The sequence below is a fragment of the Colobus angolensis genome, unplaced genomic scaffold (genome assembly GCF_000951035.1).
Source record: "Colobus angolensis palliatus isolate OR3802 unplaced genomic scaffold, Cang.pa_1.0 Scaffold289, whole genome shotgun sequence".
NCBI classification, from domain to species: Eukaryota; Metazoa; Chordata; class Mammalia; order Primates; family Cercopithecidae; genus Colobus; species Colobus angolensis.
In genome coordinates this window covers 1453210-1466457 of record NW_012116143.1, presented here as the reverse complement: position 1 = coordinate 1466457, position 13248 = coordinate 1453210, and the positions used below count along the sequence as shown (strand labels likewise).

Here is a 13248-nt window from a genome sequence, read left to right as displayed (position 1 = left end):
CTTGAGTCTTGCTCTGTTGCCAGGCTAGAATGCAGTGGTGCGATCTCGGCTCACTGCAACCTCCGCCTCCTAGGTTCAAGTGATTCTCCTGCCTCAGTCTCCCGAGTAGCTGAAATTACAAGCGCGTGCCACCATGCTTGGCTAATATTTGTATTTTTAGTAGAGACACGGTTTCACCATGTTGGTCAGGATGGTCTTGATCTTTTGACCTTGTGATCTGCCCGCCTCAGCCTCCCAAAGTGCTGGGATTATAGGCATGAGCCACCACACCAGGCCGAGATTAACTTCCTACCAATAAAAGCAGAAAAACTAAAAAGGTGAAAAATATAGCTATAGCCTTAATAGAAGATACGAATGGCTTTGAATAACTGTAGTGTAACGCTTAAGAAACTTTTAAGTAGTTTAGGATTTTCTGGGTGGTTTTGTTTCCAATCAACAACATCATGGAAAACTGGAGTTTGGGTAATACACGTAAGATCTGAATTTGGAATTAAAACTGACCTGAGACTCTGGTGGTTTTGGCTTCCTCCATACTTACACAAGATGTTGACCACCAGCGGAACGCAAACTACAAGCATATTATCACACTATTAATGAAAGAGGGAATAAGCTGCAATTCAGAACTAGGTATTGAGAGTTAAGGGGGACTGAAAAATCCAAAACTAGATCTCCTTGCTTGAACTAACCCTGAAATAGTTCCCAGCTTTCTCTGAAAGTAACATTCTCTTTGGAAAGAAATTAACCTACCCTTCATTATAATTTATCAAAACTTCAGGAATCACTAGAAATTGTCCCTGAGTAGTCATTCTAAGCACCATGGGTCACCACTGCTCCACACTGACTGTCAAAACTGGCCAGATGCTGGTTTGAGGCTGAGAATACTCTGTACAGCAGTGTAAAAACCCAGCTTTTATGCTATACAGAGAGCAGCGCCTAGCACACAGAGGTTTAAAAAAAAAAAGTGTCTAATTATACTATGAATATATTTATTACTTTATACATTATATCAAAGCCTACTTACATAAGATTCATATTTAACAATTCTAAGCATAGTGATACCTAATTAGTACCAATAAGAAAGACTGCAATAATTCCCGAAATACAAGTGGGAAAAAAAAATGAACTATTAATCCAACAAATATGTACCTCCCACCTAATACAGGTAAGTACATACAAGGTACAACTTAGTGCTGTCAAGATACAAAGATGAAAAGGTGAATCTAAAAAGGGATTAAAGAGTTAATGTAAAGTACTAACACAGTGCCTCACACATACATAAATGCTCAATATTATTATCCTACCCTCAAGGAGCTTACTATCTAGCAGAGAAGCTAAGATCAGTATACAAATAACTATAAAAGAAAAAGAACCAGAAGGGACCATACAAGTTCAGAGTGAGGAGAAATTTCTAACTAGGGTAATCAGACAATTCCACAGTTTTGAGATTCAGTGATGTAGATAATGCTGGCAATATTAACACAAGAAACATGGGAAGTGAAATAGGTTTAAGTGGAATATTTTACACTTACACCTAAGTGTAAAACAAGTCTTTAAAAAGTACAGCAGCATTATAAAAGGACAGAAAAAAGATGCTTCCCCGATGAGGTTGCTGGAACAAAGGAAGTTTTTTTTTTTTTTGAGACAGTCTTGCTCTGTCACCTAGGCTGGAGTGCAGTGGTGCAATCTTGGCTCACTGCAACCTTTGCCTTCTAGGTTCAAGCAACTCTCATACCTCAGCCTACCAAGTAGCTGGGACTACAGGTGCACACCACCATGCCCCGCTAATTTTTATATTTTTAGTAAAGATGGGGTTTCGCGATGTTGGCCAGGCTGGTCTCAAAGTCCTGACTTCAAGTGATCCACCATCTCAGCCTCCCAAAGTGTTGGGATTACAGGCATGAGCCACTGCACCCAGCCAGATTTTTTTTTTAATGAAATATTTATAAAGTGTCTAGCCCAGAGCAACACACATACACATACGCACACACATACTCAAATAAGCTACAGTTATAGTGATTTAGAAAAACATGCAGATACATTAAGAATAAGGGAGACCTAATTATGGTTGAGAAACAAAGGAAACGGTCTAGTATGAGAAGATAAAAGATGCTCTAACAATTAAGTACTAAAGAAGGTTTAAAAAAAAAGGTAGGATCAACAACAGGGGCAAATGGTGCTAAGTTTAAGAATACATGTAACTCTTTATCTTATTAAAAGTAAAGAAAGTTCAATCCTGAGAAATTCTGAGATGAATAGAGAGGCAGCAAGGTCACTCTAGATGGCCCCCACATTTTCAGTATGAGAACCATGAGGCAAAATTATCTGGATAAAGTAAAGGATGCACAGGTTGAATTTAAAGCTTGAGAAGAAAGACAATGACTCAGCTGACTGCCTGAGATGATCCTCTCAGAGATGAAATCAAAGACAGAAAAAGGCAACAACATAAGGAAAATAATTATGCATAGTTCTGTTTCAAAGTGACAAATTTCTCCCACTGATAACAACTTTAAACAAAACAGTATACTGCTTTTTTAAAAGCTTTAAAAATTATCCCACTGAAGTATATTAAATAAACTACAGGAAAATCTTTTTTTAAAGCTAAAAGGTTTTATCAACATAAGGAGAGACCAGCACTTAAAGATGTTAACCAAATGTTATTTGATTTTTAAAAACCTATTATATTGTTACAATTTATTTTATCTGTTGGGCTTTTTTGTCTCTTTTCAAGCTACACATTAAGATTAAATTTATAAAATTCACATTCTAAAATGTTTTAAAGGTGTCACTCCTGTTCAAGTAATGAACATCCTTTGTTTTGCTCTGTCTGCTAAGAAAATGAATAATACAACTATTTTCAACGAAAGTTTTATCCCACCTGGTGCTATTAACTGGTGAATACTCGATGTCCGGGTGACAGCTGTGCTTCGTGATTCCAGACTTGGGCTTTCTCCTTTCTTATTACTTTCTGGAGAAGGATCTCGTTGGCTGATTTTAGAACTGGTCACTGTTGTTTTGTTATGACAAATTGTCAATGACTGAGTTTGACTAGTGCTTTTTGGTGGACCATTCTGTGAGCTAGATAATACACCCAACTTCTGGCTGCGTAATGTTAAATTCTGAACCTAAGAACCACATAACAGAAAATCAGGATGAAAACAGATGGTTTTAATTGATGTGGACATCATTACCATTATGACAATACTGACAACACACTTATATTATGCTTTTCATACTAAAAGCTCCGAGCACTTCAAAGAACTGATTAATCCTTAAGGAAAGAAGAGTTATTATTCTAAATAATCACATCTTAAATATTAAGTGGCAATTTTTTAAAAGACATTAAGAGAAAGGAAAAGAGGGAGGGAGAGGGAAAAAAGTAAGGGAGGAAGAGAGGGAAGATGAAAGGGGGAGGGAAGGAGGAGGAGGAGAAGGGAGAGAAGGGAAGGATCATAAAGAACTAGATAAAAGCAGTATGTATATATATATAAACAGTGTGTGTATTATACATGTATGAACTATGAATATGAGGAAATTACTCTGCAATGTACTGCATTTAAAAAAGTTACCAGTTCCAGCTATGGAGATTAAGGGGACATTGACCTTGTAAGAAAATTAATTCATCAAATCACCTGCCCCATTGTGAAAATTATGAAAAGCATTTTCAAGAAACTCTTTTAATTTAGTAAAACTTTGGTGGTGTTGTTATTGAACATTCACTGCCTTTGAAAACTACATCTCATGAACTGAAAAGACTGTGTGCATGATCCTGAAATGGCTTTCTGTGGTGGCTCCTGCTACACTCAGGGCTATCTGAAACATACTGCCAGTCTGGATGGTAGCAAAGATTATTCCAATTACTCTCAGCTGAGATTTATAACATTTCCAAACAGCAAGAAGCAAGACAGAAAAATGCTTCTCCAAAAGTTGCTGAACTTCTTGTCTATCTAGAATGCATGTACCAAATATATGTAGGCTAGCACTGGCCCTGGGAGAGAAACTGAGATAAAAGAGACTCCAAAGTGACAAAGCAAATGATATACTACTGCTTTATAAAATGTGCTTCAGTTTCATGTGTGTTCTGTCTCTACATCATTAACTGATGCTCAAAAGCTATACTTTCTTCCAGCACTTTGGGAAGCCGAGGCGGGCGGATCACCTGAGGTGAAGAGTTCAAGACCAGCCTGGCCAACATGGTGAAATCCCATCTCTACTAAAAATACAAAAATCAGTCAGGCGTGGTGGCACACATCTGTAACCCCAGCTACTCAGAAGGCTGAGGCAGGAAAATCACTTGAACCCAGGAGGCAGAGGTTGCAGTGAGCCAGGTGGCACCACCGCACTCCAGCCTGGGCAACAGAGCGAGACTCTGTCTCCAAAACAAGCTGTCCTTTCTCAGGCTGGGCGTGGGGCCTCGCACCTGTAATCTCAGCATTTTGGGAGGCCGACGTGGGTGGATCACTTCAGGCCAGGAGTTTGAGACCAGCCTCGCCAACACAGGGAACCCGTCTCTACTAAAAATATACAAATTAGCCAGGCATGGTGGTGCATGCCTGTAATCCCAGCTACTCGGGAGGCTGAGGCATGAATTGCTTGAGCCTGGGAGGTGGAAGTTGCAGTGAGCCAAGATATTGCGCCATTGCCCCCTAAGTCTGGGTGACAGAGCAAGACTCTGTCTCAAAAAAAAAAAAGAGAAAAAAAGCTATACTTCAGGCCAAAGTCTTCATCAGTTCTATTCTAAGCTACTCAAAGAATTTTTTAACTGAAACCATATGGAGTGTCTTCTCTGATTTTTCTCATATTTCATACCAATGTAAACATAAATGGATAATAACCACTGTATTATTAAAGTTTAATGCAAAAACAAAATATACTGAATGGGCACAGTGGCTCACGCCTGTAATCCCAGCACTTTGGGAGGCTGAGGCAGGCAGATCACAAGGTCGAGACCAGTCTGGCCTATTTGGTGAAACGCCATCTCTACTAAAAATACAAAAATTAGCCGGGTGTGGTGGCAGGTGCCTGTAGTCCCAGCAACCCAGGAGGCTGAGGCAGGAGAATTGCTTGAAACCCGGAGGCAAGGGTGCAGTGAGCTGAGATCACACCACTGCACTCAAGCCTGGGCAACAGAGTGAGACTCTGTCTCAAAAAAAAAAAAAAAAAGAAAAAAGAAAGAAATATTAGAATCCAGATTTCTCAGATTGCCACTCAAAGCCCTCCACAACCTAGGCCAAAACCCACTTCAAGCCCCCAGTTTCTATTCCTCCAGCCCACAGTTCTCATATTTCACCCAAACTGTTCTGCTCACTATTCTCCAAATATACCTTCCACTTCCTTCATTTGGTGCTCTTATTTAAGCACCTCCTGCCTAAATGCCATCTTTTCTCAAAGCTGTCTTTTGAAGCCAAACCCATTCTTCCAAGCCCAGTAAAATCCCTCTTACCCTACCTAAGAAACATGCCCAAAGTCCCTGGTTAGAAAAGGGTTTCTTCCTCCCTTCTGGAACAACTTTCCCATAGCATTTGGGTCATTACTGGCCTATTGAACTGACAAATATCTAACTTGATTTAGAATTACTAAATGTATGTCTGTGAAATACTGAGACTCGCTAGTAGACTCTCATCTCAACATTCATTTTTATACTCCCTGCAGCTCGGTGCTGCAGACTTAATAGAAACTTCACAAGTCTGAGGTATTCTCTTATGTATGATTTTGAAATACATATTACATGGCTAATTTTTTGGTAAGCACTTAAGTTCTCTTCATCATGTTCTTATGCTAACATTAAAATCTGTTCATGTTTACCAAAAACATCTCAACAAGTATCTAGAAGAGGCACATTAAAATCTTCCAGGAAGCAAGAGAAAGATAATATAAAATTTAACATTTGCCACAAGTGATCTATAAAGTAGACTGTATAGTGATGATAACCAAAGGATAATAATCTGAAAAACTGGAAAGCATTCCCTCAAATGAAAAGTATATTCACAGTAAACGAGGATTTGACACAATGAACCCTGAAACCTGCAGCATATCCATTTCTATAGAATAATACACTGTGTTTTTAATTTTCCTTATGTTTTCTGGAATTCTAAAAGAAAATGTGTATATACTTACATACACTAGGTTGTATATATATTATTTATGTGAACATATATATTTTAGAATATGGCTAAAATATCTATGATCATTTTGACTTAAATATTGACATGGTTTAAATAAATTCCAAACATGAAAGCTACACTGCCAAAGTATATTACAAAGTTAACTTAGCTGCTAGTGGAAAGATCACATACACAGATTTCCTTGACAGAGCTTCCCTTTTGAAAGAAAACCCATCCTTTCTAAGAAGAAGAATATTAGGGCACTCTGATGTCCCACATTCATTTCATCTGAACCTTTCCTTTAATCAAGTTAGAAAACTTTCTAACTTTTGGTCGGGCGCAGTGGCTCAAGCCTGTAATCCCACCACTTTGGGAGGCCGAGACGGGCGGATCACGAGGTCAGGAGATCGAGACCATTCTGGCTAACACGGTGAAACCCCGTCTCTACTAAAAAATACAAAAACTAGCCGGGCGAGGTGGTGGGCGCCTGTAGTCCCAGCTACTTGGGAGGCTGAGGCAGGAGAATGGCATGAACCCGGGAGGCGGAGCTTGCAGTGAGCTGAGATCTGGCCACTGCACTCCAGCCTGGGGGACAGAGCGAGACTCCGTCTCAAAAAAAAAAAAAAAAAAAAGAAAAAGAAAAAGAAAACTTTCTAACTTTTGAAAAAGTCTACATTCTGCAGGAGTTATTTTTGCTAATTTCACATCTCACATTGTTATAGAGGGCTTCCCTGCCAAAATACCCTCACATCAATTATTTAACTGGAATCTAACAAATACTATGGCAATTATCATAGTATCCCTAAGAGTGAGGGTCACATTGCTGACAGTAGAGCTGAGTTTTTAGCTTTTCAATCCAAAGGGCTGTTTTTTTCCTCAATTCTAAGAGTATTCCCCAGTAAGGCTATCTGGGGAATAAAAAATAGCCCTTTGGATTTACTGGGTCAGATTTCTTTTTCTTTTTTCCTTTTTTTTTTTTGGGACAGAGTCTCACTCAGGCTAGAGGGCAGTGGTTCAATCTCAGCTCACTGCAACCTCCACCTCCTGGGTTCAAGCAATTCTCCTGCCTCAGCCTCCTGAGTAGCTAGGACTACAGGCCTGTGCCACCATGTCCGGCTAATTTTTGTATTTTTAGTAGACTTGGGGTTTCGCCACGTTGGCCAGGCTCATCTTGAACTTCTGGCCTCAAGCGATCCACCCGCCTCCGCCTCCCAAAGTGCTGGGATTACATGTGTGAGCCACTCTGCCAGCCTCTGGGTCAGATTTCTTACTCATCTCTTTTTTTTTGAGACAGAGGCTTGCTCTGTCGCCCACGCAGGAGTGTAGTGGTGCGATCTTGGTTCACTGCAACCTCCACCTCTCAGGGGCAAGCAATTCTCCTGCCTCAGCCTTGCGAGTTAGCCAGGCTATTTACAGATACCCACCACTACACCTAGCTAATTTTTGTATTTTTAGTAGAGATGTGATTTCACCATGTTGGCCAGGCTAGTCTCACACTCCTGACCTCAAGTGATCTGCCTGCCTTGGCCTCCCAAAGTGCTGGGATTACAGGTGTGAGCCACCATGCCCAGCTCATCTCTTATCACACTCTACCCTATAACATCTTTCCAAAAATCTGTTTTTGTGTGGGTGTGCCAGGTGGAGAGAAGGAATGGAGCATTTAACATAGTAAATAGAAGTGAGATATTCCAAATTCCTCATTTTTTACACTATGGTATAAAAATGTTTAGTACAAAGGAAAAATCAACTGTTAAACTGACTTCTACAGCTTAAAGAGTATTAAAATACAACTTCAGATTTGGTATTTCACAATTATAAATAAAATTTTTAACTGCAAATATAATTTTAAAACTCAAGAAAGTTATGCAGAAATTTTCCAAAACTAATAGTCTTGAACTTGAGGAAAGTTATCACTGGAGTGCATAAGTGTGAGCTTCACCTACCAATGCCAGCCTCACTCACTGCCATTTCAAAAGTACAGAGAAGAGAAACAATATCCATAGAGAAATTTCTAAAGTTCAATCCATTCCTCCAGCCCCTCAAAAATCTATCCTTGAATTAAGTCCGATCACAAAGGCTCATACTTAGAACACATCAATCTGGACCCCAAAGACCACTTTTATAAATTATTTTGACTATTCACACTAAAAATACCCTTAAATATGAAGTAAGATGTTTTCTTCATGCGTACCAGCAAGACAAATTGTGCTCCTCAGAACATATTAAAATCAGCTGTGTTTTCCTAAGCAGGTCGTTTGTTTGTTTTACCTTGGAAACTATAAACTCTTTTTTTTTTTTTTTGAGACAGGGTCTCACTTTATCACCCAGTCTGGAATGCAGTGGCTCGATCTTGGCTCACTGCAGCCTCAACCTCCTGGGCTCAAGCAATCCTCCTACCTCAGCCCCCCAAGTAGCTGGGACTGACTATAGGCCCGCAACACTACACCCTGCAAATTTTTTCTATAGATAGGGTTTTGCCATGTTGACCAGGCTGGTCTTAAACTCCTAAGCTCAAGCAATCCACCGGCCTCTGCCTCCCAAAGAGCTAGGATTACAGGTGTGAGCCACCTTGCCTGGCCTATAAATTCTTTAAGTGGTTGCTTTTCTCCCTTCACTATTAGTTACCTGAAAGCTAAGAACCAACTTTGTGACTCATCTTCAGACAATGCATAACAAAAACAGTAATCAGTAGCTTGTGGTATCTTATTATGTGGCAGGTACTACGTTAAGTACTTTATTGTTTCATTTATTCCTTATAACAACTCTGAGCTGCAAGCAACAGCTCCGAGAGTAGAGCTGAGTTGTTTTTTTTTTTTTTTTGAGATGGAGTCTCGGTCTGTCGCCCAGGCTGGAGTGCAGTGGCTGGAGTGCACTGCAAGCTCCGCCTCCCGGGTTCACGCCATTCTCCTGCCTTAGCCTACCGCGTAGCTGGGACTACAGGCACCCGCCACCTCGCCTGGCTAGTTTTTTGTATTTTTTAGTAGAGACAGGGTTTCACCATCTTAGCCAGGATAGTCTCGATCTCCTGACCTCGTGATCCGCCCGTCTCGGCCTCCCAAAGTGCTGGGATTACAGGCTTGAGCCACCGCGCCCGGCCGAGCTGAGTTGTTTTAAGGAGTAAATGAAACATTTAGTAAATGCTATCAGACACTTCTAATTTATTAACATATTTAATCCTCACAACAACCTTATGAAATATATTATAAATGTTATTTTATTTTATATAATTGAAACTGAGGTGAGAGGTTAAGGACTTATAACAATAAAATAGTAGAGCAAGTATTTGAACCCAGAGATTCTGGCTCCAAAGTCCGTATTATAAACACTATGATATCCTATGAATCTGGCCAAAATCAATCTGGCTGACAAATGTTGCTGAAGTCAGAATTTGAACCCAAGTCTTCCTATCCCCGACTTCTGCAAAAAAAAAAACTACTACTTACTGAGTGCCTGTAATGTTCTATACACTAAAGATATATATTACTCATCCTTTTTCCCTACAAATATGAAAGAATATTAAAGATGTTTGGCAACTTGTACAAGTCATACGATAAATGACTGAAGTAGGGGCTTAAGTCCATATAGAACTTCATACATGTAAACTGAGCAGCAACTTCACTCCTAGCTCCATGCCACTTTCCTAGTTTTATTTGTGTTTTTTCTTACATGGTTCCAATTTACTTTCTAATGTTTTATTGTACGCATCTTACAAATGAATTAAAATGTTAGCTGGAACAAAGTCAAATATAAATGAAAAAATAAAATTTAAAATGTTCTGGAAGTTGACGATGGTCTAGCTCTATTAGGTTTCATAAAACCAAAAGAAAAGAAAAGAAGATCATTATTTCAGGCTGGCACAGTGGCTCACGCCTGTACTCTGGGAGGCCGAGGTAGGCAGATCACTTGAGCTCAGGAGTTCAGGACCAGCCTGGGCAACATGGTGAAACCCTGCCTCTACAAAAAAAAAATACAAAGACTAGCCAAGCGTGGGAGCACACCTGTAATCCCAGCTACTCAGCAGGCTGAGGTAGGAGGATGGCTTGAGCCCAGGGAGGTCAAGGCTCCAAAGAGCCATGATTGAGCCACTGCACTCCAGCCTGGGTGACAGAGTGAGACCCTATCTCAAAAATTAAATAAATAACTAAATCAATCAATCAATTAATTTAAAAATATCATTACTTCAACAAATTCATTCCAGAGACATAAAAGTTTAGAGTTGAAAAACCTTGACGTTAACAAAGATAAAGGTCTCATTTTATAAATACGGGAAAAAAAGTCCAATCAAGTTAAGAAACTGTAGAGAATCACTGGGCAAGTTAGGAGAAACCTAAAATTAACTATCATCTTTATAAATTAATACATGAAAATCAGCCTTTATTTGTAAATGAAATAATATACAGAGGTTTTATCAAAAATACCAAGGAATATTATTATCTCATTTTTTATTTTTTACCAGAAGATTGAGAACTATTATATTACAAATAAGAAGCCAACGATGACCCTAAAATATCCATTTCTGCCATATGCAGTCTAAAATATTCATTATGAAGAATACCAGAATACAGCAATATCACGCAAAGTAACATTCTAACTCAAATTGTTTTCATTTAAAATGTACTCATTCTAATTCATTCTTATCAAATTTACTGAGGTGTAACTTACATACAATAAAACAAAACAATGAATTTTGACATATGTATATACCACATAATTACTACCCCAAGATATAGAACATCACCTTAACCATGAAAGTTCACTCATGCCCATTCCCAATCAATCTCCCCCTACTTTTTACCCCAGATACCACTTAGCTGATTGTTTTTCACTATAGTTTTGCCTGTTCTAGAATTTCATATAATGGAATCATAGAGTATGTATTCCTTATACCAAGGTTATTTTGCTAACCATCATGTTTTTAAGATTCATCAGTATTTCTGAGCAGTATTCCACTGTAAGAATATATTGAGGCTGGGGGTGGTGGCTCACGCCTGTAATCCCAGCACTTTGGGAGGCTGAGGCGGGCAAATCACCTGAGGTCAGGAGTTCGAGACCAGCCTGGCCAACATGGTGAAATCCCATCTCTATTTAAAAAAAAAAAAAAAAGAAAAGAAAGAAAGAAAAATTAGCCAGGTGTAGTAGCACGTGCCTGTAATCCCAGCTACTCGGGAGGCTGAGGCAGGAGAATCACTTGAACCCAGGAGGTGGAGGTTGCAGTGAGCTAAGATCGTGCCACTGCACTCCAGCTTGGTCAACAAGAGCAAAATGAGGCATCATCATTAAAAAAAAAAAAAAAAAAGAACATATTAAAATTTGTTTATCCACTCAGCAGTTAAAGGATATTTGGTTGTTTCCACTTAGGGGCTATTCTGAACACTACTGCTATAAACATTCGCTTGCATGTCTTTATGTGTTTTCACGTCTCTCAGGGTAAACATAAGGAGTAGAATTGCTGAGTCACATGATACATGTATGGTTCACTTCATGAGGAACTAACAAAGTCTTTTCCAACATGTGGCTATACCATTTTACCCTCTCACCAGCAATATATGAGACTCTGGATGTTCCACATTCTCACCAATATATAGTATTAGCAGTCTTCTTCATGTCAGCCATTCTTGTGAGTGTATGGTGATACTCACTGTGGTTTTGATTTGCATTTCTGTAATGATGAATTTCACTGTGTCACCCAGACTGGAATCCAGTGGCACTATCATAGTTCACTGCAGCCTCAATCTCCCAGGCTTGAGCAATCCTCCTGCCTCAGCTTCCCGAAAAGCTGGAATTACAGCTGCACAGCACCACACCTAGCTAATTTTTTTTATTTTTAGTAAAGACCGGGTCTTGCTATTTTGCCCAGGCCGGTCTTTAATGCCTGAGCTCAAGCAATCCTCCTACCTGGGCCTCCAAAAAGTGCTGGGATTAAAGGCATGAGCCACTGCACCCGACCAATTTTTTAAATTTTAAATTTGTCTAGTTTAATTCACTTTCAAATTTAAAATCCTTCTTGACTTAATTATTACATAAGGAATACTGCAAAGCAGTCTAAGCAAAAGAATATATCTCACATGAGAAATAAATCTGCTTTATGATAAAACTAAACATAGAATGTCATTAACAAAAAGTCTCACTAACCTTGACCAACCAACGTCAAATAACCTAAATATCTGTGTTTACCGCTATTATAATTTTAACAGAAAAAACATTTTCTTGAAGTTCTCATTGTATTTTATTAAATTTCAACCTGAAATGCATGACAAAGAGCACTGAAACCATCAGTAAGTTAAACACAAAAGGAATGCTTAACTTTAACCTGAAGATTCAGATCTCAAGTAACACATTATGAAGCTAGACAAGCTCACCTGAGTAGCTGCAGACTGACAGGAAGATGACGATGACGACGAGACAACAGGAATGTCAGACTGTACAGCAGCCACAGTGGTAGCGGGTGTGAAAATCAGCTGTACAGACAGAAAACCAAAAAAATACCCTAAGACAAAAGAACATGTCCCACACACAATGTGTAGCAGGCAAGAGAGACTGAAATTTATGACAGAAAGACAATGCAGTTTAGGATTATCTCCTCAGCAAAAGGTTTTACATGACAAAGAGAAGTTTCTGATAATAAGAGAACTCAAAAAACATCATAAACATTTTTGAAACAGCTCATGATTCTGATGAGTGCAAAAAAAAGCAGTACTCAAAAAAGAAAATATATTTTGGTGATATGAAATTCTCAGGCCAAATTGTGTCTTAAATAAGCTATTGTAGTTAAATTTTTCCTAGCTCAAAACTACCATGGCAGGATTCCTAAAATGGAAAGTTAAAGTAAACAACTACAGTCACTATTTTGGAACACAAATTAAATTTCAGTGAGAAACAAAAAGAAACACCAAAAAAGCCTTTTCAGTCCTCTTTATCATAAGGATAACTATGCCACATACTACACTCCAATATTTCATTCCGCTACAAAGGATCTATAGGGCAAATCCAGGTTGCCCTTTCATTTTAAAACTATTTGTAAAGAAATATTCATTCTATGGCCTGGCGCAGTGGCTCACGTCTGTAATCCCAGCACTTTGGAAAGGCCAAGGCAGGTGGATCACTGGAGGTCAGGAGTTCAAGACAGCCTGGCCTACACAGTGAAACT

The 13248-nt window shown here is 39.1% G+C and overlaps 1 protein-coding gene across 3 annotated transcripts in view; it reads right to left on the bottom strand.

Annotated features, from left to right (window-relative positions):
- PHC3 (polyhomeotic homolog 3 (Drosophila)) overlaps positions 1-13248 on the bottom strand; it is a 100611-nt gene that overhangs the window by 41361 nt on the left and 46002 nt on the right. For all 3 annotated transcript variants that reach the window (XM_011949003.1, XM_011949001.1, XM_011949002.1), the window contains 2 exons: positions 12461-12559; positions 2876-3122 (listed from right to left, as the gene is read on the bottom strand). In XM_011949003.1, coding sequence (XP_011804393.1) covers positions 2876-3122; positions 12461-12559 — 346 coding nt within the window. The remainder of the gene's footprint in view (positions 1-2875; positions 3123-12460; positions 12560-13248) is intronic.